Consider the following 25,562-nt stretch of genomic DNA (forward strand, 5'->3'; position numbering starts at 1 on the left):
CAAAGCAGCAGACAGGGCAGTAATTGAATTACAGGAATGAAATTACAATTCCCGTTAGTTTGATTTGTTGTGAATTACTTTTTCGGTTTTGTAATTTAGTAATGTAATGAATTACTTTCTGGCAGTAATTTCGCAGCAAAAGTAAGTAATTACTTTGGAACTTACTTTTACTAATGTGCGTCACTACTTTTTTTTTAGTCGATATTTATTGCCTCAGGGCATCAGTAGGTTATGAGATGAAGGATGAATAAATGATTAAATGAATGGAAAAAGGTTGGCTGATTTTATGAAGTCCAGAAGTGAGCGATGATGAGGTCCCTGCGTCCAAGTGACGTATGAGGCAGGATTGGTTGCTGAAAGGCCAGCTATGCTCAGGTGCCGGATTCGTGTTGGCTTGAGTGCTGGGCAGTCCCACAGCAAGTGGTGGATGTCGGCCTCGACATCTTCGTTGTTACAGATCGGGCATCCTGGGCGAGGATATAAGTGCTGGAAGTATGACCACGTCCTAGTTACAGCTGGTGTAAGGGCAACACCGACCCGGATCCTCCTAAGCGCAGCCTCCTCTGCACGGGTGAGACCGCGGGGAAGGGATATCGCACACGGAGGGATAAGTGCACGTGTGCGGCGCCGGAGGTGCTCCTTTCTTGACAAAAGGAGGGTAGCGTCGTCGACTTCGAGAAGCCGTGGGATTGATGCGTCTTGGTTCACGAGGCGGGTTGCAAAATCAGCTTGACTTTGGGAAGGCAGCAGATCCCGTGGGACCCACTCAATGCGTATTGATTGTGGGATGCGCGCCGCAAGCTGGTGGATGTCCTGGCAAATTTTAGGGCAGCGGCCGACACGTCGGAGCAGACGTACTGCTTGAAGTGCGTCAGTGCGGATGACAACGTGGGCTGTAGGGAGCATGGCTATAGAAGTCACGGAGCAGAGTGCTTCCTGAACTGCCACAAGCTCAGCGCAGAAAGGTGTAAGTGGTTCTGAAAGCTGAAACGTAGTTGTCTGATTCAGGCTAGGTCTCCGTGGACAGTAGATTGCCGTTTTGGCTTCACAGCCTTGCAGGCTTCCATCTACGTACACTGCTATGGAATCTTGAGGCAGGTTAGTATCTTGCTCTTCAAATCTCTGGCGTAGCAACGATGCAGAGTTGGCAGTCGTCGGTCTGCGGATGTCAGTTGACTTGTTGTCTCCTAACTGTATAAATTTCCAGGGAGGGAGAACTGGCGCAGGTGGCTGAAGAATAATGTGTGACGTTGCATAGGCCCTCAGTGCTTGCGTGGAATGTGACAAAGTGGCTTTGAGTCTGCGAGCATCACGACGCTGCTGCACCAGTTCATCGATGGTGTTGAGCTGCGAATTCTCCTGCAACGCTACGACCGGTGTGATTCGTGGGAGGCATGTTATGGTCCTCATAGCTTCTCGATTTACGGTTTAAAGGCGATCCCATTGTGCCCTTGTAAGATGCTGGAACTGGGCCTGATAAACAATACGGGGCTGCAGGACCGCCCTCACTAACTGGCGTGCAACAGACGAGCCAGCGCCACCCGTTTTAGGTGAAATTTTTCTTATTAAACTTATAGTTTGAAGTGCTTGCTTTTTTGCCTGAGAGATCCAAGCAGTCGCTGATCCTGATTGGTGAATTGTTAAGCCCAGAATTTTCAGGCTCGAACTTTCTTGTATTGGGGTGCCTGATAGAGAGAGACGAATTGGATATGAGGCAAGTTTACGGCGTCCCCAGCGGTTGGCGACTGACGTGTATGAAGTTTTACACACAGAAAGTTGAAGGCCAATGGAGGATGCGTAATCAGAGGTTACGTCTAATGCTGACTGAAGGGCGGCCTCTTGAGTGAGAAGATCATGGTGAGTGCTCCATACCGTGATATCATCTGCGTACTGCAAAAACTTGATTTCAGGGATATCATGTAAGCGCCATGCCAATGGGATGAAAGTAATATTGAACAACGTCGGAGACAATACTGATCCCTGGGGCACGCGCGTAGTGAAACGAATGAACCAACAGTGTCACCGCTGAGGCGTATTGCAAATTTTCTTCCGTCCAAAAATGATGCGACAAAAGTGCGTACTCTCGGAGGGAGATGAAGCATGTCAATGGCATTCAGGATTGCAGCATGACTGATGTCATATGCCTTTTCAACATCCATTGCTAATATGGTACGTACATTGCGGCTGCGGGTAGATGATAGAACTGCTGATGCCAAGACAGCCAACCCGTCCTCTGTACCTATGTATGGACGAAATCCAATTTGAGCAGGGTGATAAAAACCGTGCTGTTCAAGCCACCAAGAAAGTCGTGTGGCTAGCATTTTCTCTGCGAGCTTGGAAAGCGTTGATGTTAAGGAGATTGGTCGTAAGTTGGCGAGGTCCGTTGGAGGCTTCCCAGGTTTGGGAATAGGGATCACGACAGCGGTTTTCCAGCTCTCGGGTACGACACCATCAAGCCACACTTTGTTTATGGTGTCTAGTAGTTGAGGAAGTGCAGCAGTACTGATGTTCTTGTAAACCTCATACTGAATTTTGTCCAGGCCGGGCGCTGTTTTACGTTTCGCATCGTCAACTGCAGCCAGCAGCTCGCACATCGGAAAGGGGCTCGCAATTCCATCAGCGTCGGCAGCAGATGGTAGTTTCCATGCGTCTGCAGGGATACCTGCCAAATTAAGGTTTAAAGCTGAAGGAGGCAGTATATCGTATTTTGGGCAAAATTTTCGAGCAGCTTCTTTGGCGAAATCGCCCGGCGACAGATTAGCCGCAAAGCATGCTATTGCTGCTGCGTCAGTAGAACGACGACCGTGTTCCATTGCACGAAACGTTCGCCAGAGTGAGGCATTCGATGATTTATCAGAAAATTGTTCACACCATGCATGCCACTGGCGTCGCGAGAGATCGCGTTCATATCTCCGAGCCTTCGCGGTACGATAATTCAGTCGTGTACGTGCCTGCCCCGAAGTAGGGTCTCGCGTAGCAGCCAGCTCAGCTTGACGGCGGGCTGCCCACAAGTTAAGCAGGCCGAGATCTGGTGCCGGTCGACCTACATCAATCCAGGTAGTAGTCGTAGCGCTGTTTAGTGCTCTCTGTATACGGTCAACAAGGAGTGACGGCGAATCTGAAGACATACTGTCGAGACGAGCGAAAGCTGTCCCAGTTTATCGCAGAACATTTGCGGCGTAAAGGGCGGAGACGGGAGGGATGGAGACCGATGAGGATAGGGTGGTGATCACTTCCCCAGCAGTCCGGCTCCATGTGCCATGAGGGAGTTCCTGCGCCTAACCACCACGTCAAGTCTGGAGCATAGGCAGCACTCCGTATATGACGCACAGGCCGTGTTGCTGTCCTAGGGTGATTAAGCAGAACAAACAGGGCATCAGTGAAGGCGTCCCGCACACGCCTACCACGAGGGCTTGCAGTCGGATACCCCCAATCTGGGCGAGGGGCGTTAAAGTCGCCTCCGACTAAAATTGGACACCCGGGGTATTGCCGACGAACACTTAATAACCAGCCAAGACTAATACGGGAAGAGGCGCCTCCAGCTGGTCGAACGTAATAAGAAACAAGAACAACGGTTCCTTTCAGAAATTTCGCAGCAACTGCTACTACCTCTTGGTATGATGTGCACCAGTTTTCGAGAGAAAGGCGTACATGAGGAATACGCGTTTCAACATATATCGCCGCCTTTCCCGGGGGAGAAGCAGTCTGCACGCAACGGTCGGTCATTGAAGGAGACACGTAGCCGCTGAAGCCAGGAATAGATGGCAAGGCGTTCGTTTCCTGAAGTAACATAGCCCACACCCGAAGCTTGTTGAATCGCAGTCGGGTCTTGAGCTCGGCCACCTTCGTGGAAATGCCTCTACAGTTCCACTGTAGTACACCAGGACGACCGGATTTCGCCATTTTTGTGTGCTAGTCCAAGCGCTGTAGTATCACGGATGTCAGGTTGGACAACTGGTTGACCATATAGCGGAGCAGCGATGTTGCAGAGTTATCATTGGGCGTTGTGGTACACTGGGAAGAGGCAGCAAATGGCCCTGTTGCGCGGGATGAAGGCGGTTGTGTTGGGCAATTACTAGACTTGGCGGTTACTTCTGCAGCTCTCCGACGTCGAGCAAGCATTTCGCGGTGTTGTCGGAGCTTAGAGCCCTCTGCTAAGAGACGATTTGTTTGCTCATCCACTACAGCCATATCGTCGTCTGGTAGATCAGTACGCTGCTGTATTGGCTGTTGTCGACGGCTTTTCTTGAGCACCGTATCATTAGACTTTGTCTTAGCTGGAGGTGCATTCGAAGCGGGCTCAGGAAGCTCTGGCCACTCGTCATCATCATACTGAAGAGCTGCAAAGCGATTGGATGTCTGCACCGGTGTCATGTCCTCTATTGGCCAACGCTTAGTGTTCCGAAGACGAGCCTTCTGCGTTGCCTTTTGCTTTGTCGGACAACTTGGAGATGTTATCTCGTGGTCGTCCGATTTGCAGAGGCCGCATCGGTACGTAACTTTTCCTTCAGACGCACCTTCATCGGCAGTAGCAAAGGGGCAAGATTTGCGCATGTGCCCTGCCCGAAAACAGTTATAACAGTAAACCACACTCGGTTTATACCTCCGTGGCCTTAATATGCAGCGGTAGTAGTACAGACAGGCTGGGAGTGTCGGAGGGCCTTGCAAGGTGATCATGCAGCAACGCCCCTTTCCTATGTGTCGGGCCTGTATGACTCGGTGCGTTGGGCAGTACAGCTCACGTTGAAGGGTGGTTTGATCTTCGTTTATGTCGACGTTGTAAACGACGCAACGCTGCAAGTCGGAGCCTTCAACTAGATACACTTGCACAGGCACTGAGATCTCACTTGTGACTGAAATATAACTAAGCGCTTGGACACGTTCCACCGCAGTAGGTGTCGGGAGCCACTCAGCTATAGTGTTTGACTTCTTCCTTGCCGTGAAGCCCCGAAAACCTCTGGTTCCGAGACACGCGTCCAAGTTGGCCTGGATGATCCTGTTTGGTATATCGGTGAGGCTTTGTTGGCTAGAGATTTAATCGCCACCTTATAAGATGACGATCCCGGTGTAGGTGCAACCTGGTTTTCGATAGTTAAACAGGAGCGCTTTCCTTGATAGCCATCACTTGCCGAGGACGAATTCGGTTGATTATCTTCCGAAGGACGCTTGTGAGGGGCACGGGTGCTCGTTGATACAGATGGTGGAGCCGATAGGTCCATTGGAGAGCTTGTCTCCTCAGGTCGCACTGTTGGATGTGCATCTCGTCGTGTTAGCTGAGTGGCCACAGCCGTGCTCCGCCCAGAGAACAGTTCACTTACGGGCTGTTGTCCATTTTGGGAAGGCTGAATGGGCGCTGGTGCTGAAGAACCGGGAGCACCAAGCTGGACCTGAGGCCGATGTTCAGGTTGAGGTGTCGACGGCAGAGCAGGAGTTGCAGCGAGCAACTCCGGCGAAGCTACCTCTGCCAGCGTGGCAGCGGCAGCACTAGGCCTAGCTTCCGTGCCGACCTGAGCTGCAATCATGCATGAGTAGCATGCGCCGTAGGTCTCGCAACCTGACGCGGAGAGGACGTCTGGAGCTTCCTCGGAAATAGAAGATCCACTTCTCTGGAGACAGGACAGGTGCTTACAAGGATGGCAAGAATTTTCAGAGGAGCGATGAAGCCACCTTAGCACGAAGACACTTCTTCTTCAATAGTCAACAAAGTACAGTGTCGTGAAAACGGGAACGATGTGCGGCAAGCCAAAGCCAGTGTATCGGGTTGGAGAACCGTGCGTCGGGACCTCCTGTGTTGCAGGGCCACTCAGTGCGTCTATCGCATGGCAACCATTCTTCAAGCAACACGACAAGGCGTCAAGGGAATGCTGAAGGGAGAAATGGTGCAAGAAGGCCGGAGATGGAAGTTGGGAGCGCCGCGCGCGGCTCCCTGCTGCGTCGGCTAGGGCACAGTGGTGCCTGGTTACGTTCGCCACCACGGGGCGAGGGTTTGGTGAGATAAGGGCGGAAGGGCCCATTGCGTGAGCCACCGTGGCGTGAGCATTACCAGTAGGGACTCTGGCATTACTGAGCAGCGGCATTCGTGAGAGAGTCTGCATCGGCGTGTCGGCGCCCGCTCTTGTAGACAACATTGAAATTATACTCCTAAGTTTGGCTTCGCCGCATCACGAGGCGCTGGCGACCCGTTGCAAATAAAGTCACTGTAGTTGCAAAGGGTACAGCCACTATCACCATCACCATCACTTGCGGAAGCAATAATTAGGCTAGCTTCGAGCCTTTCAAATGGCGGAGACTGCTCCGGGCCAGCAAGACGCTGGATTCGCCACTCATTTCACGACCGTTCGACTATGCTTCTGCTTTTGCTATTATTTTTTGCGGTTGTCTTATTTTTATAGTGGTAACTGGTGTAGAATAGAGGGAAGGAATAGCTACTTGGGATGGAATTTGGTGGGAAGACGAAAGAATGTGTGCTTCGCGTCTTTACCTTGAACAGCCGAGGAGGAGGAGGAGAAGACTGGTAACTTACGTTCTCGCGTCGTACTCTTAAAGGAGGAGCTTAAGTGTCCCCAATAATGTAGCACCTTACACTGATAGGGTGTGATAGGGAATAATGTTGCAGGCAAAAGAAGCTTCCGCCGTTGCTATCGCAATTCAACTAGGATTAACCAGAGTTAAACCACAACTAATTTTTTTGCCTGGATAAAAAATATAATTTAAAAATATTTGAATTACTCAGTAGAAGTAATTGTAATGCAATTTTTACTTTTTGGGAGCAGTAATTAGTAATGGAATTACTTTTCTGCGATTTTCAGCAAAGTAATTAGTGAATTCGTTTCAAAAAAAAATTTTGCCGTCGTGACCTCACTTCCGAGGCCCCGCGGGAGCCTCGGAAGCAGATAAGCGCCCGCAAGAATTGGAGCTGATCGCTCGCTCAAAAATGCGCTGCAAAAATTTCCACAAAAATGCGTTTTGATAAACTATTCAAAACAAAACATGCTTACAAGAAGCTAGCACAGCCGAAAAAAACTACAAAACTGTGTCGAAAATACGACAAAGTATTCTGTAGTTTTGTCGCAAACGTCAGATTTGTCTATAGTTCTGTAGTAATTTTTTGTAGTTCTGTAGTTCTGCAGTAAATTTATGTTGTCTGTAGTTCTGCAGCACTTTTCTGTTGTAACTACAGAAATTTTAATGTTACTACAGAACGCTTTGTTGTCACAACAAGTTTTCCGTCAAAAACCACATAGAAATTCTGTCGTAACAGAAAATTTTCTGTAGTTATTTCCAACTGGAAGGTAATACTTTTTAGTGTTCCAGCTTTCCTCTTGCACATTGTAAATAATAAAAACCTAATACAAAGCATACACGTTCTTATTTACGTTAACGATACCCGGATACCAAAGGTGGATGTTGCAGATTCTCACGCATCTGCAAGCGAAACGAAGGAGGAGGTTTGGGACGAAGAGCGCGAGCGGGAGAGATTGGGCGCCATGTTGGCACATCGATAGCCAAGGACAGCCGGGTATTAAACGCGGTGTAAAGGGGCCTGGTCCTGCCCTGCTTCTTCTACATAATTTTGGTGCCGAAACCCGGGAGGGTAATGAGAGCTCATCGAACGATCCTTCCTGGAGTTAGCAAGACGAACGCCAACCACCCTCCAGGAAGATATCAGGAGTTCCGCCAATGAACCCCACCGGACTGAAAAGGGGGCTTCATCGAAACACCATGAACCGCATTGAAAGCACGAACGTCGTCTAGCGCGCTTTTATGACCTGGCTGCTACATGAGGCAAGAGAACTTTTGAATTCGAACGCAGTAAAGATTCTTGCGCTAAGCTTATTCACGCGAGACTAGAGGCATGCAACGATGGCTTGCGCGTACTGAACGAGAAGCTGCAGGCTTTTAAAGGCGATGTTTATGCAGAAGACGCCGCAGCTACACTAGAGTATGAGAAAACTACTACACAGACATTGACGCTCCTCTGCCATCACATCGAGGGCATTAAGGGGCTCAGTGGCTTTTTTTCTTCTCAAAGTACCACGTTTTCTGGAAGCAGAGAAAGTGGTCACAACCGATACCTGGAGAGGTGGTGCTCTGGTCTTCGCCCGACAGAACAGGAACCCCCTAGACATCGTGTAACATTGATGAGGGTCCCATAACAACGATGAGGCTCAAGCTTATCAGCGATGATGTTTTTAGCAGTGACAACCATCAGGTGGGCCACGGTGTAAAACAAGCAGATGATGGACGAGCGCAATTAACGATGTAATTCTGGTCGCTCAGCGCCGACGAATCAGCGAATTGGATAGTGTGGACTACAGTGCACGATAAGAATCTGTGCTACCATGCCCATATGGATCCATCCTGTTCTGCAGTGTTGGTGTCCAATTGCGGATGTTGGAAGCCGGTCTTCGCAGAGTATGTAGTGTTGTTACGACCAAGCATCCGCATTTGCGCGCTCTATTGTTCGCCTGTGGGCATGAATAAGTGCTTTGGAAATGTGGTGATGGTCCAATGGCTCTAAGTGAGCCTGTTTCCAGGAATCCTGTTTTGTAAGCATGTTTTGCTTTGTGGACAACCTGCAAATGCCAAATTGGCCCTGTCAAGAGAACGTCTGGAAAAACACAAAGAAACGTCCCCCTGCGGGAAATAGCAGGAAGTGCTTTCTTTTGTTCACCCTTCCAGTCGAGAAGTGCTATCTTCCAGTGATGAATGCCTCCTATCCAAAGGAGACGACAGAGTGACATGTCCGCTGACGTGCAGGACAAGAAAGGAGCATGACTCATACGGCCATTAAGTGATTTCCCGGGAATGCAGGAAAGATTTGCAATTGTCGAAAAGGGACAATGTTGGGAGCCCTATGCGGCGCCACGTGCACTCGGGTTTCTGAGAAGTAAAACCCCTTGTCAGAACCAGCCTGTGGTTTCTTTGCTGAAGAATAGAAATGTACCTCCTCGCCGTTCCCAAGCTTTTCCCGCCAACAAGTGATCACGCCCAACGAATGAATGCCGGACCAGTCAGTGCTTCAGACCATCAGTGCAGTGATGTGTTCGATTGGATGCCGATACCTGAGGGGCGTGCCCTGGATTTGGTTGGTCAGCATCTTCAGAGAGGGGCTGGACATAGGGGGTTTTTAAGGACGCTGCAGAGCACGAAATGTCGCTCTGAGCCCTGGGTAAACGGCTCATCCAGTCGCTTCTCGCTATGAACCCTTAACGCTTGCCATTTTGCTGATGTACCCTTCTTTTTCGTGTAAATATTGTAAATACGTTTTCTCAAAGTGCCAGTAAACCTGCTTGTACATATTTTACCAACTTCGAAGATTCAGTCCTTCTTCAACCCCGAGTCTCTGCACGCTACCAAGTGAAGGCCGGGTCGACATAGCCCCAGCGTCACGACAACTGGTGATCAGCGGTGGGATCTGAATCTACAAGCACAACATCTGGTGATTGGAGGTGGATCTGAAGCTACAAGCCACAACACCTTGTGATCGGAGGTGGCATCTCAAGCAACAAGCAGGAGCAACAATCGGCCAAGAGGGCAGCTCGGAACATCGATCGCATGTGTGGGTGAGTGCTTGGCTTTTCTTCTGATGTGGACCAGGTTCTAGAACAGGGTTAGATTTTAAGAACTGGTAAAAAGTGTTGAAACGCCTTTAGGTTTGGTAGTTTGCACTGTTGTTTTGGAAGTAGCCGACACTCGGAGCGATCATGGACCTACAAAAGCTGCAGAAACCGGAACTGTTGCTATTGTGTGAGGAATTGGGAATTGATACAAGTGGTTTGGCACGAAAACCCTTGATTATAAAGGCAATCACGGATCTGGGAACCGATGATGAGGAGCTCAGTGAAGCGTGGAACCTCATCGGTCAAAAAAAGGAGCAGCTCAGACAGCAGAAAGAGCGGGAAAAAGAGGAAAAGAGGCGTGAGCGTGAACTTGAGAGGGAAAAAGAGGAAAAGAAGCGTGAAAGAGAAGCAAAAAAGCTGGACCAAGAAATTGAGCTCCGGAAATTAGAACTAGAGTTGAGCAAGAGGTCGGGCAATTGTCCCCAGCTAGCGGTACCTCTTCTCAACAAGGAGGCAGATTTCAAGATGTCAAAGTACATGCAGCCATATGTGATAACAGGGGATATCGGTCTGTATTTGGCTAACTTTGAGCGAACTTGCGAAAAACTGTCCTTCCAGCGAGACACTTGGTCTCAGAGATTATTGACGGTTCTGCCCTGCGAGGCAGCGGAGGTTGTCGCGCGGCTAAGCAAGGAGGACGCGGACAACTACGAGAAGGTCAAAGCTTGCCTTCTGAGAAAGTATAGGCTTAGCGCCGAGGCGTTCAGACAACGTTTTCGGAACGCTACTAAGTCCAGGGACGAGAGTTACCCTGAATTCCTGTACAATTTAAGAGTTAATTTGGGCGAGTGGCTAAAGAGCACTGATTCCTACAGTGATAGGGACGCTGTAGTCGAGCGAATTCTTTTGGAGCAGTTTTATAACTGCCTCCCAGAAAAAGAAAGAAATTGGTTACTGGACCGAGGCGAAATTAAGTCGGCAACTGAAGCTGCCGAACTTATTGAGGAGTATGCTTCGCGCCGACAATTCAGCAACCCAGCAGTGGATAGGCCCCGCAATCCCAAGTTCAGTGTGAATAACCGTCAGAAAAGGCACTTTGATAGATTTGCAAACGAAGAAAGGAAGGCTTCTTCAGGCAAACGCCCTAGAAAGGACGGCAGTGAGAAAAATGGGGAAGTGACCAACGCGCAGAACACAAAGAACAAGCTTGGGGCTAGGAAGCCGCTCACATGCTTTAGGTGTAATGAGCAGGGTCACATTGCCGTCAACTGCCGGAAAGAAAAGTTTGCTTTCTCGCATGTCAGTGACTGCGATGAAAATATGCAGCTTTTGGAACCCTACCTGCATGACCTAGTAGTCAACGGGAAGCCTTGCAAGGTACTGCGCGATTCGGCCGCAACGATGGATGTTGTCCATCCGGCGTATGTGTCGCCTTCCGACTATACCGGGCAGTGTGCATGGATCCGCCAGGTAGTGGAGGAACAGAGTGTTTGCTTGCCAATCGCGAACGTGGTCATCGAGGGCCCTTTCGGCAAGTTAACAACCGAGGCTGCCGTTTCAGGAAAGCTTCCTAAGTGCTATCCGTATTTGTTCTCCAACAAATCGGACATGCTACTGCGAAAGAGGGGCATCCTTTTCGGAGACAGAGTTGTGCAAGCCTTAACACGTTCAAAGGCGCGAGAACTAGCTACACTGCTCATACCAGAAAATTCCACAGCGGAGGAAACGGCAGTTAAAACAGTGGCAGAGGCAGAAGATAGCAGGTCAGAAAGCTTTGAGAGCGAGGCATTCCAGATAAGTCAACATGAAAGTGAGTTTGATAAGACACGGAATGAGGACGTTCTAGAGAGTAACCTCTTGCCGCCGGTGTCTAGTAATCTCACGAGACTTCTAAGTGGAACCCGAGAGGACTTAGCTATGGAGCAAGCCAATGATCCCAAGAATAAGCTCGAAGTACAGTGGGAAGGACCTGCTGAAGTCGTTGCAAAGCTTTCTAACACTAACTACGCAGTGAAAATCTCCGATAGGCGTAAAGCAGTGCGCATTTATCATTGCAATCTTATGAAGCCCTATGAGCAGAGGGAAACCATGGTAAATCTAACGTTAAAGCTTCCTGAGGAGATTGGGGATAACTTGATTTGCCTCAGCGGAAAAGGAAGCAACGCTCAGGAGCTTCTCAGAAAGACGGAGCAGAGAGGAGAACTAAAGAAATCCCAGCTGTTAGATCTGGGCGAGATAATAACAGAGTTTGAGGCCTGCTTCGTGGACAGGCCAGGCAGGACTGATTTGACTGAGCACGATATTGAGCTGACTTCAGACGTGCCAGTGCGATCAAGGTGCTACCGATTCTCTCCAAGGCAAAGAGAAATTCTGGATAGGGAAGTAACTCGCATGCTGGAATTGGGAGTAATAAAACACTCGGAAAGCGATTATGCTTCGCCTATGATCTTAGTAGAAGCTCCAGGTAAAGACCCTAGGCCTGTGGTAGACTACCGAAAGCTAAATTCTCTCACCAGGGATCAAGTGTATCCTATTCCGAATATTGAGGAGAGAGTAGAACAGGTCAGTAGAGCGGCATATGTGACTACGCTGGACCTTACTCGAGGATACTGGCAAGTACCGCTCACTGAACGCGCCAGCAGATACGCGGCTTTCGTCACTCCGACGGGCAGCTACCAGCCAACAATGATGAGTTTCGGGCTCAAAAATGCTCCATTTTGTTTTTCCCGACTCATGGATAGGGTTTTAAAGGGGTGTGAAACATTCGCGGTGCCTTATTTAGACGACATTGCGGTTTTTTCCGACTCATGGGCGGACCATATGGTACATCTAAGAGCTGTACTGAGCCTTTTGCGTCAAGCTGGACTAACCGTAAAGGCCGAGAAATGTTGCCTGGCAAGGGCGACCGTGGACTACTTGGGTCACAATGTAGGTCAGGGTTTCAGGAAACCCAGCGAGATTAAGATTTCTGCGGTAGCAGAGTACCCGCGGCCGAGCACGAAGACGGAAATTCGAGCATTCCTGGGTCTGACGGGATACTACAATCACTACATCCCTAACTATTCAGCTTTGGCTAGCCCTCTGACCGACGCTCTCCGCAAGACAGAACCGACAAATGTAGTCTGGGACGAACAAAAGGAAGCCTCCTTCGTAAACCTGAAGGCTGTGCTGATTAGCCGTCCGGTATTGCGAGCTCCAGACTATGACCGAGAATTCACGGTCCAGTGTGATGCCAGTGATCGAGGGCTAGGTGCTGTTCTCTGCCAGAGAGATGACGACGGTAATGAGCACCCCGTGCTCTACTTGAGCAGAAAACTGAGTTCTAGAGAGAGGGCTTATTGCGCGTCAGAGAAAGAGTGCGCTTGCATTGTATGGGCCATTCAAAAATTGCAGTGCTATCTTGGAGGGGCCAAATTCACCGTAGAGACGGACCATTGTCCCCTGGCTTGGCTGCAAACTGCGACATCGAAGAACAGTCGCCTTCTTAGGTGGAGCTTGATTTTACAGCAGTACAATTTTGAAATAAGATACAAAAAGGGGAAGTTAAATGGGAATGCGGACGCGCTTAGCCGCTCTTTCTAAGCGGTCCGAGATGTTCCTCACCATGTATCCAAATTGATAATCAGGTTTTTTTTTTTTTCGTGCGCTTGTATAAGTGTGACTATGTAAAGCAGCACGTTTGGTTTTCTAGGAATACGTGGGTCCTGAACGTCTTGAGAGTGGGCTTTTCTCGAACAACCATGGCAGTTTTCTTTTAACCTGGTCTCTTCAGACGGGAGCCGAGTGCTTGCTTCGACATGTGGTTGAGTTTCAGACAGCTCGAGCAATTTGGCCTACAACAATCAAGACAACGCGACAAGCAACAGCGAGCTTCAAGCGTTCACGTGCAGGCCATTAAGTCGTCTCTTCATGCAGCAGCTGGGACTGCTGCCCTCCGAGTCTCTTCTGGCGGGGGAGGAGGCTGTTACGACCAAGCATCCGCATTTGCGCGCTCTATTGTTCGCCTGTGGGCATGAATAAGTGCTTTGGAAATGTGGTGATGGTCCAATGGCTCTAAGTGAGCCTGTTTCCAGGAATCCTGTTTTGTAAGCATGTTTTGCTTTGTGGACAACCTGCAAATGCCAAATTGGCCCTGTCAAGAGAACGTCTGGAAAAACACAAAGAAACGTCCCCCTGCGGGAAATAGCAGGAAGTGCTTTCTTTTGTTCACCCTTCCAGTCGAGAAGTGCTATCTTCCAGTGATGAATGCCTCCTATCCAAAGGAGACGACAGAGTGACATGTCCGCTGACGTGCAGGACAAGAAAGGAGCATGACTCATACGGCCATTAAGTGATTTCCCGGGAATGCAGGAAAGATTTGCAATTGTCGAAAAGGGACAATGTTGGGAGCCCTATGCGGCGCCACGTGCACTCGGGTTTCTGAGAAGTAAAACCCCTTGTCAGAACCAGCCTGTGGTTTCTTTGCTGAAGAATAGAAATGTACCTCCTCGCCGTTCCCAAGCTTTTCCCGCCAACAAGTGATCACGCCCAACGAATGAATGCCGGACCAGTCAGTGCTTCAGACCATCAGTGCAGTGATGTGTTCGATTGGATGCCGATACCTGAGGGGCGTGCCCTGGATTTGGTTGGTCAGCATCTTCAGAGAGGGGCTGGACATAGGGGGTTTTTAAGGACGCTGCAGAGCACGAAATGTCGCTCTGAGCCCTGGGTAAACGGCTCATCCAGTCGCTTCTCGCTATGAACCCTTAACGCTTGCCATTTTGCTGATGTACCCTTCTTTTTCGTGTAAATATTGTAAATACGTTTTCTCAAAGTGCCAGTAAACCTGCTTGTACATATTTTACCAACTTCGAAGATTCAGTCCTTCTTCAACCCCGAGTCTCTGCACGCTACCAAGTGAAGGCCGGGTCGACATAGCCCCAGCGTCACGACAGTGTCATCATTGACGAGCTTCACGAACGAGATGTTCGCACCGACTTCATCATGGTGGTTATCAGAGACCATTGATGTGACGCTGTTACAGCTTCGAGCTATATCTCACCTCAGGGCGCGGAGCGTGTTGCAGATTGTTGTTGTGGCTGTAGGAAGAAGGAAAAACAATGCACGGGCCTGCTACTAACTGTAGCTGAGCCACCTCCGCTGCCTCGTGCGGACAGAAGAGAAACAAGAGAAGAAAGGAAAAAAAGAAAAGGGAGAGAAAGACGCGCCGCAACAACGGCCGTCGTCCGCCATGCACCGAAGCAGTGGCGGGCGCAATGATGGTCTACAACAGATAAAATTCGGTGGCTGGCTAGCTCTCGCTGCAAGCGGCGTTGACCTACCGCCCCAGCCCCGTAGGGCCAGGAACTGCCACCCTTCACCTCCCTAACGCGTGTTGCAGATTCGTACGCATCTGGGAACGACGGCTGTTGCTGCGGCGCGCATCTTTCTCTCCCTTTTCATTTTTCTTTCTTGTCTATTTTCTCTTCTGTCCGCCCAAGGCAGCGGAGGTGGCTCAGCTACAGAGCCAGTAGCAGGCCCGTGCATTTTCTTGGCGCAGTGTTTACGGCGCTCGACTGCTGTTCCCAAGGATGCGGGATCGAATTCCGGCTTCGGCGGTCGCTTTTCGGTGGAGGCGAAAAGCAAGGCGCCCGTGTGCTGTGCGATGTCAGTGCACGTTAAAGAACCCCAAGTGGTCGAAATTTCCGGAGTCTTCCACTACGGCGTCTCTCATAGCCCGAGTCGCTTTGGGACGTTAAACCGCACAAACCAAACCATCTTTTCTTTCTTCCGACAGCCACAACAGCATCTGCCAGCGAAACGAAGAGGAAGAGGTTTGGGACGAAGAGCACTTCTACCTTCCTCCCTCCTCTTACAGTGTGGTTCAGGTGTCCACAGGAACAAATGTGAGATACTGCGCCTTTCCCTTCCTGTGAACAAATTATTATTATTCAGTTCCAACTTGACCTCGAAGCTGTTTGACGGTCGTCGGAAGAACATGATGGCTTTGGCTTTACTTCGTGTAGTGAAACTCGCTTAAAAGAAAGCAGGTTAAACCAGTCACGAACAAAAGCATTAAAATAAATGCAAAAATTACTCAAACAAGTTCCGGCATGTAGCACTGGGAAGAAATATATTTTGTGCTAGATTAAGTCGGGGTAGCCGACTTGCTAATGTCTGTTCACCATGCGAAGTTCTGCATCGTCATCAACTGTCACTGTCATCCTCTCCAACTAACACTGCCATCTGTCATATGCTATCACTGTCACAAATACCACTAACTGCTGCTGTCATCGCGATGACAACAGCAGATGATGATGTTACCATCATCATCAGCACTATCACTAATACCACAATCGCACCATCACAAAGCCAACTCACATGGCTTGGCTTTGTGTATCAGCCATGTCCGCACCCCTCCCACCGATTAGTTCGATCACTGTACTTGCCGTAACCGAAGCTTCATGCAAAGACTTCGTGGACCTCGCGATACCGCGCCTGTTAATTAGCATGACTGCACAACTAGCTCGGACCACTCCCGTAGCCGCGAAGAACACTGCACCGACGAATCGCCAGTGGCCAAACCACTTGTAACCTCTCGAAACCGATATGGCTTCCTCGGTAGCACGGGCTGTAGGAAGTCGAGCAGTGCAAATGGGGTAGCGTCAGTGCCAATCTACTATAGATCGGCTCTGGGTAGAGTCACTTTGGTGCGACTTCCAATGGGGTCCTATCCCGTCTGCTGAGATCGCCGTCGCTCCTTCATCTCTCTCTCTCTCACTACGGCGCCCCGCGCAGGCGAGAGGAGGAAGGCGGCTACGCCGCGGTGTGACCTAGCCTTTGTCTCCCTTGCTGCTGCGAGGGAGGCCGCAAGGCGAGCTATGGGTGGCAGGCCGCCCACGAGCGTGTCTGTGAAGTGAAGTTCCGCTGTCAGTATGGGTAACTATTTATATTCTAAATGAGACAGATGTTAGGGTGCTGTATGAAGGACATGAATCCTTTATATAGACATATTAAAAAAGACAGTGAACGAAAGTATTTTGAGTATGGTTGTTATAAATGCATTACCTAAGCATATCTGGCAATTTTTAAATTCATCTGGCAGCAACAAAGGAATTAATTGACGATAAAGGTAATATATAAAAAAACGCCTTCCTGCCAATTGATTCATGCATGTGATGTCTTTGCCGAAATGGACGACTTGCTACCGTGTTTAAACCAATGGCGGCGCAGTGTAGCCTCCGTGATCAGCGCCGCGAAATTGTGGTCGACGCCCTCATTTCACTTGCTAAACCAGCCGCCAGAAGCGACACACGTAACGTACTTTTTTGGTCACTTTTAGTTCACAGTTTTTTTTTTTGGGGGGGGGAGGGGGGGGCAGTGTCCCTTTAAGAGTGCAGTTGTCATACATTTTGCTTGTTTAAGCAAAGAGTGAGACTGGGGCGCTATGAGATGCTTTTTGTTTTCATAATTCTTCGGGGTACAGAGTCGTTCACGTTTCTCTAGAGCGCCCGATAGGGCTGTATGGAAGAAAATTATAAACCAGGTGCTGAGTTCTAATGACAATGCCTTCAGTCAAACGCAGCCGGACAAACCTCACAGGGACCGTCCACTTGCAAGGCGGCTGTAATAAAATTTCCTTTCATTTGGTGTGCAGCAGACCGCACGGGCACTCTGGGCTACTATGATTGAATCTGTACTTGATGTTTTGTACTGTTACGACTGTCAATAAACCCATATGCAAGCTATCAAAACCAACATGCAGGCAGCCCATACACATGTTTTCTGTGTTAGAGGGGTACGAAAAGCTTTTACTACATATAAACCATCAGCGTCACGAGAAATGCGAAAAGAAAACCGAACTAGAAGCCCAAAACAAGGTTTTAGGAGAGAAAAGCACACTCGAATTCTTTCTTTAGCAGATAATGTTTTCATCCTCTTTATAGTTTATCGCAGACATCCTGTTAGTGTTTACCTTGATGATGATAGTGCAGTGCGTCTTATGTACCGAGCTAGAATACAAATCGTGATGATATAAAATTGGTTGAAAAAAGATTCATTTTTCGACACATTGCAGTCTGCAGCGGTTAGAATTTGGCGTACAATAGGCCCTCATTCATAAATGTTAAGTCGGCTTGACCTATATGCTACGTACCCCACTGATGGCGGAGCAGCAATGTTTTTAAACACTATAATATGACCATAATTCGAATGATTTATCATTAGAACATATTCATATAATCCCCCTGTCACCACTACGCGCATCTGTGTGGCAGCAACATGCAATTTCAGCTCTATATCGCTGTTTTTCTGGCGGAGTGACGCCATGTTTGGGGCAGGAAGCAGCGTGGGAAATCCTACTTCACGATTTTTGCAAGGTGTCTATAGCGGCTCAGCCAGCAGTCTTGCTGATGTGTTGAATTCGTTGCAAAAGATTATTGCAAAAGAATTGCAAAAGATTCGTTGCAAAATAATCCGTGTAAAAAGATTAGCTCATGGTTTAACTTTGGTTAACCCTGGAGGAAAGCGAAAGCTTTTTGTTCATGGCTTTGCTCATTTCCAAGCTAAGGTTAAACACATTGTGCTTTTCTCCAAACATAAAGCCTGTTCTTAATCGCTCTTTGGCAGGGACAGGTTGGTCACCGCCGCTTGCGGCGGGGGCTAGCCTGCCATCGAATTTTTATTTGTTATAGGCCGTCATTGCACCCGCCACCGCTTTGGTGGTGGACGACGGCCGTTGTTGCGGCGCGCGTCTTTCTCCCCCTCTTCCTTTTCTTTCTTCTCTGTTTTCTCTTCTGTCTGCACGGGGCAGCGGAGGTGGCTCAGCTACAGAGCCAGTAGCAGGCCCGTGCATTTTCTTTTATTGCGAAAGCAATACTACTTTAACTTTCAAGCCTTTGCGGTGCGACGGTGGTGCACATGAAATGACCTTTCGCATGACCTCTTTGTGACGTCACGCCTCAAAGCTGGGCGACCAACTCGCGCCGTCCGTGAGAGACGGCGGTGCGCATGAACGGCGGCCTGACTCCCGCTCTCTCCGCCAGGCGCGCCACAGGTGTTGTGACGTTATACAGCTGTATGACAGTAGCATTGATAATGGGGGTGCATTTAGTTGATAATAATGATGAGAGCAAACGTAATGCACCGTATGCAGCAACCAAAACTCCAGCTTTCGCATTTCTGCAGTGTGGATTCCACAGTGCTCTCAATTTTTTTTCTTCCTACAGCCACAACAACAACTCTTTGGCAAGCTGCCTTTTCGGCTCATTCCGAGGTGCCTTAGCGTTCCGACGAGCTGTTGTAGCAGAGTGTTTGCCTAGGCAGGAGCTTGGGAGCTCCTATTTATATACGTATCGCCCCTCTAGTGCCCTCTACTTCCACGTCACACTGACGTCACCTCACATGACCGTTACCACTTTGACAGTGGTAACGGGCCACTTGGTGGCCTATATTGCTATGCCACAGTCACATGATGACCACCAGGTCACGCGACATTGACGTCGCCTTACGCGAGTTTGATAGTGGTCGCGGGCCACTTGGTGGCCTATGTTGCTATGTCGTAGTCATATGGCGACCACCAGGTCACGTGACTTTGACCTTGGCTTTGAAAGTGGTCAGGGCCACTTGGCAGTCTAGGCGACTATGCCCCAAGTCACATGGCGACCACCAGGTCACTTGGCCTTGACATCACCTTACGTGACGTTGACCTTGAAAGGGATCACGGTTCATTTGTTGGCCTATGTGGCTATGGCTCGAAGTCACATGGCAACCACCAGGTAACGTGTACTTGACCTTGACGTCACCACATGTGACCTTGGCCTTGATAGTGGTCACGGGCCACTGGGTGGCCTACGTGACTATGCCCCAAAGTCGCATGGCGACCACCAGGCTTAGCACAAGTGTTCGACCTCTAAATCTCCCTCAAGGTGAAAACCGTGAGTACTCGACGGCTCGATCTACCTGCAGTAGTGAAGCTTTCATTTTTAAAAAGCGTGAACAATGCTGACATAAGTTTAAATATTTCGACAACCTATAAGGGAATTGCCAAGTGCCTCATACTCGTACAGATCAACGGGAGCAGCTTACTGTTGGTGCTGATAAGGTTCTTATGATTTACAGGGAGGTTATCATTCGAGGTATGCTGGCTGCATGGCAGACGCCGGGCCCTGCATGCCTCCGCGTATGTGCTGGATGCTGACCAGTCCCTTCAGCCAGCAGATATGGTCGAGCACCAGCTGCGGGTGACCACCTGTGGCGACCTCTACCGGGAGTGGCGAAAGACGAAGCGCGTGTACCGCAACGCTCCCACTGAAGGCATTGAGGTCGACATGAGCTTTGTCTGCTCTAGCATGACAGAAGAGGGCACTTTTGCTGAGGTGAGCTTTGAATGCGAGTAACATTGTCCTTTCTGCGCTTCCTTGATCTGTACTCTCGTCAGTACATTTTGAAGGTAGCGCAAAAAACGAGGACCATGAGTAGAAGGACACAACACGAGCGCTTCCTTCTACTCATGGTCCTCGTTTTTCGCGCTACCTTCAAAATGAACCAGATTCAACTCGCCCAACTTTCAACCTTACTACTCTCGTCAGTAGTTGAGAAGGCTAGCCTCCATAGCGCGGCGAGATATAGTTGACGTGGAACTTTCTGAAACTCGAATTTTAACGTTGAGCGAAATGACTGGAAGATAGGTAGTTAAATGCTCATGACATCATATACAAGCGACATGTTCATGCCTTTTGCTGCTGCTGATGGCCAGCATAATGTGTTTGTCTTGCTGTATTTAGTGATATTTTCAGCGGCTTTCTAAACTCTAACCATAAAAACTGCAAAGCCCTAGCCAGAAGTGAAGCTTGACCTTCCATTTTATCTAGGGGTACTAAAATTAAAACAGTGTGTCTTAGATTTAAACCAAAGCGTAGTATGGTGTGCTGTGTCCACCAAGGAGACGACACAGTGACTATTTTCCACAACAGTGATCATAAACTTTGACCTTGGCTTTCGGGTAGTGTCTGAGGCGGTTCCTCCAAAAACACTGAGAGCACTGCAGATATATGCAGTGGAGAAATGGGAAGCATGTGCGTTGGCTACTCTTTAGTAGCTCCTAGTCGTCTTTGGTACCTCTTCAGTACTTTTGAGTGTCATGACTCGACACTTTTGAGTCATTACTAGACACTAGTCATGGTCATTACTGACTTACACAAGTCATGGACGTCATAGTCATGCACATTGGATCTCTGATATAACTGACTCGTGACTATGACTCATGACTAATGACTGACATGACATGACTAGACATGACATATACCACTTGTCAACATATAATTCATGACTACCAGCCCATATTATGTGAAGTCATATCACACGTTACATTTTGCTTCCATAGTTTGCTTCCATGTTTTGCTTCTCTTCTCGTAGACGAGTTTTCGCAAACATATCCAAGTATGATTTTCGTCTTAATTGCCATATCGTCGTTTTGGTGTCACATGGTGTGCTCGTATGTATACAGCTTCATTTTGTCTTGGATATACAGCCTGCTCCGAGATATACTGCTATCCTGATCCTTCGCATCGACTGTCGGAGGCAGAGCTACGTCGTGTTAGGCGATGTGAACAGTAGCTAGTCCGACGAGACCTGTCCTTAACACGTGGAGGAACGTGGGCGTAATCTTGAGAATATCAAGATGTCAGACGAAACGCCTATAGAGCGAGACATTCGTCTGCAGAAGCATCGCTACTACAATCATTTGAGACAGGTAGCTGAACTACCCGAAGTAAGACAGACAAGACTGGCACAATATGTAGTTTACCGTCACAGAAAATCTGAAGAACCTTTGGAAACGGCTTCAGCTGCAACTGCATAATTTGTGCGTGAATTTATGGAAAATCTGAAAGCCAAGTAAAACCGGGCTAAACCGAGATTACATAGCTGTCATTGACAATTCGGTTTAAGCAGGTTAAAACGAAAACTTTTTTTCAAGAATATAAATAATATTGCGTCATCTGGCTAAATTAAAATGCCAATGATTTGTAGGATGCTATGGCAGATAGCTCCAAAGTATAATTCCAGCCTCTTGGGATGCATTTTATGTGCTTCAAAATGTCACATGGCTTCATTTCACCTCCATTTATATGCTGCCGCCATGGTCACCATTTGAACCTTTGTATTTATCTTTGCTGCGCAAATAGCAGCAACATGTAACTGCTTCAGTTATGCGTTGCGTTCTGCATGTATCAGATCAGGGGATCCCAAGGAACCAAAAGTGCGGCCTGCGCCTTGGTTGACACCCGTCGTTTTGAGTGCAGACGGGGCGACCGCTGGCGGTGTTGCTGCACGGTGCACCGGGGAGCTATCGCGACTACTCCGAGAACCTGATCCCTCGACTGCTGAGCCGCGGGGTGGATGTCTTGTCACCAAACTTCCCTGGTAGGTCTCCTTTCTCTTTTTGTTCGTAAAAATTGCATTTGGTTGCGCCACCTGCAATGTGCGCTGATTGGCCGGAGGCCTAGGAAGTGGTACTATATATCTTGATCTGATCTCTTTATTCAAGGGCCCGTGGGAAGCTATTTGCTATAAAAAGAATACATGCTCGAGCAATATATGTCCCATTCGTTCGCAACCCAACAACTTCAGCTGGCTAAATTAGCTCCGAACATATGGGCGATCGAAAATGATGGTCCTTCTCTCCCTCCTATCAACTCGGTTTATGGCGGCATGCAAGAAAAAGAAAAGTTGCGATGGTGCCGTGCTACGCCCCTTCCCGCCAGCACAACTGTGAGCGTCCATGCAGTGTGAGCGCGCACCCAGCAAGGCCCCATGTCGCCACCAGGGCTTGCTGATCGTCATCTGGCTACAACTAGGAGAGCGCGCGCGCATGCACGCACACACACACACACACACACACACACACACACACACACACACACACACACACACACACACACACACACACACACACACACACACACACACACACACACACACACACACACACACACACACACACACACACACACACACACACACACACACACACACACACACACACACACACACACACACACACACACACACACACACACACACACACACACACACACACACACACACACACACACACACACACACACACACACACACACACACACACACACACACACACACACACACACACACACACACACACACACACACACACACACACACACACACACACACACACACACACACACACACACACACACACACACACACACACACGCACGCACGCACGCACGCGCACGCGCACGCACAAGCTAACACGCACACGCCACGCGCACGCTGCACAAGCGCACGCGCACACATCGGCTGCAGTCGAGACGGCGCGGTGAAGTGAAGCCTACCTTCTTTTCGTTTCTTTTTCTTTGCCCACCTTGTGGTTGACGAAGAAAAACGTCCCGTGCCGCCACACGGCGTTTCGCGCGCACTGCCGTCATTTTGCCCTCGCAAAACAACGTCCTTGTAATCTCGACCGCTTTCAAACGCTCAAGCAACAAGGATGATTGTTGTATCATGCATAGCATACAGAAACCGTGTGAACTCGGCCCTGAAGATCACATTACACAGGCGAGTACGAGACAGCTGCTGCTGCAATTTGGCATGGTGTTCGTTTTAAACGATAGATTATACAGCTCGTTCGGCGGAAAAGCCGTTGCCACAGCAGCAGGAGCAGCAGTAGTAGTCGTAGCAGTAGTGTAGTTATAGTACCAGTTGGTCAGCGCTGCGTGTCGGAAATAATAGGGAGCTGCGTAAAAAAATTGTATCCTGGTGAGTTGTGGTTCTAGTGAGTGAATGATGATTTATACGTGTGTGATAGGCGATGACAAGTTGGCGATATCATTGTTATTAACTGATTAATTGAGGAATTAAAGAATCAAAGAAGGAAAAAAAAATTGCCAAGAAATTTGGGTTGACAGGTGTCAGAATCTTCATAATGAAAATCCAATGCTTGATAAGAGAAATCAGATTGTAATTCATCAAATGATTAACTGAAATAGAAAAAAAATGTCTAAATTCTCAGAAGGAAAAGCCAGTGCCTAATGATGCTAACTAAAATCTAGAGCGCGTAATTGATGAAATATCTGAATTTTGCGCTGTATCTTTCGTATGCGCCTGACATACCGAAGGTCTAGGTGCGACTTCGTGCGGCGGTATATCTATACGCTCTGCTCGCCGCCGTAGCGATCGCAGTCGCTGTAAGTCAGTATCAAAATGGGTGTAAGTTGCCACAGGGTTGAAGAAGCAGGTTGCTCTTTCCATAGCCTCCTTAATCTTTCCTTCGATGCCCGTGTAGAAGCCTTCAACGGAAGCATCTTTCATAATTTCCTTGAAAACGTTCCAGTCAATGTAGCGCATACGTGGTGCTGGGGAAGATGTGACATGGCCGGTAATGGTAAGGTAGGTCGGGATGTGGTCGCTGCCATGAGTTTCAATATCTGAAAACCAGCGGACGCGTCTTGTAAGGCATTGCGAAACGAAAGTCAAGTCCAGGCAGCTGCTATAATTCAATCCTCTAATATACGTCGGGGTTCCGTCATTAAGACATTGAAGGTTATGGTGCGGGGCAAAGAAGACGAGCTTTCTGCCCCTGAGGTTCATCCTAACATCTCCCCACAAAGGATGATGGGTATTAAAATCTCCTGTGATCATCATCATCAGCCTGACTATACCCACTGCAGGGCGAAGGCCTCTCCCATATTTCTCCACTTAACCCGGTTCTGTGCTAGCTGCATCCACTTGACCCCTGCGAACTTCTCAACCTCATCCCGCCCACCTAACTTTCTACCGCCCCCTGCTACGCTTTCCTTCCTTTGGAATCCAGTTTGTCACCTTAAGCGACCATCGGTTATCCTCTCTTCGCATTACATGTCCTTCCCATGCCCATTTCTTAGTCTTAATTTCCACTAGAATGTCAGTAACTTGAGTTATTTCTCTGACCCACTCTGCACGTTTTCTATCTCTTAATGCTACCCCTACCATTTTTCGTTCCATAGCCCTTTGGTTTGTCCTCAACTTAAGTAGAACTCTGTTGGTTAGCCTCCACGTTTCAGCCTCATAGTTGAGTACAGGTAAGATGCAACTGTTGTATACTTACCTCTTGAGCGATACCGGTAAGCGGCTAGTCATAATCTGCGAGTGCTTGCCAAATGCGCTCCATCCCAATCTTATTCTTCTTGTTATTTCCTTTTCCTGGTCCGGACCTGCGGTTACTACCTGTCCTAAGTAGACATATTCGCCTACTACGTCCAGTACTTCGCTACCTAATGTAAACTGCTGTTCCTTCCCGAGGCTGTTGAACATTACCTTAGTCTTCTGCATATTGATTTTCAAGCCTACCTTTCTACTTTTCTCGTCTAGGTCATCAATGATTATTTGCAGTTAATCCCCGAGTTGCTTAGCAAGGCAATGTCATCAGCAAATCACAGATTACTGAGGTATTCTCCATCTACCCTTATCCCTAACTGCTCCCATTCCAAGTCTCTGAATACTTCCTCTAAGCAAGCTGTGAATAGTACTGGAGAGATTGTGTCTCCTTGCCTAACACCTTTCTTTATGGGAATTTTGTTACTTTCTTTATGCAGAACTATGGTTGCTGTGCAGCCACTATATATATATCTTCCAGCACTTTCACGTACGGCTCGTCCACCCCCTGATTTCGCAATGCCTGCATCACCGTCGAGGTTTCAGCTGAGTCAAATGCTTTTTCGTAATTAATGAATGCTATGTATAAGGGCTGGTTATATTCCGAGCGTTTTTCTATCACCTGATTGATGGTATGGATATGATCGATAATAGAGTACCGTTTCCGAAAGCCTGCTTGATCCTTTGCTTGATTGCAGTCTAAGGTTGTCCTGATTCTATTAGCGATTACCTGAGTAAATACCTTATACGTAACAGAGAGTAAGCTGATTGGTCTGTAATTTTTAAGGTCCTTAGAGTCCCCTTTCTTATGAATGAGGATAATGTTTGCATTCCTCCATGGTT

General features: G+C 48.6%; 1 protein-coding gene across 1 annotated transcript in view; it reads left to right on the forward strand.

Annotated features, from left to right (window-relative positions):
* LOC146192595 (uncharacterized) overlaps window positions 1–25,562 on the forward strand; it is a 115,185-nt gene that overhangs the window by 18,136 nt on the left and 71,487 nt on the right. Inside the window, exons 2-3 of the mRNA XM_084602495.1 lie at window positions 19,662–19,918; window positions 21,845–21,965. Of these exons, the coding sequence (XP_084458621.1) occupies window positions 19,662–19,918; window positions 21,845–21,965 (378 nt within the window). The remainder of the gene's footprint in view (window positions 1–19,661; window positions 19,919–21,844; window positions 21,966–25,562) is intronic.

Source organism: Amblyomma maculatum, chromosome 4 (genome assembly GCF_055883805.1).
Source record: "Amblyomma maculatum isolate TAMU_Amacu chromosome 4, ASM5588380v1, whole genome shotgun sequence".
In the NCBI taxonomy this organism is placed as follows: domain Eukaryota; kingdom Metazoa; phylum Arthropoda; class Arachnida; order Ixodida; family Ixodidae; genus Amblyomma; species Amblyomma maculatum.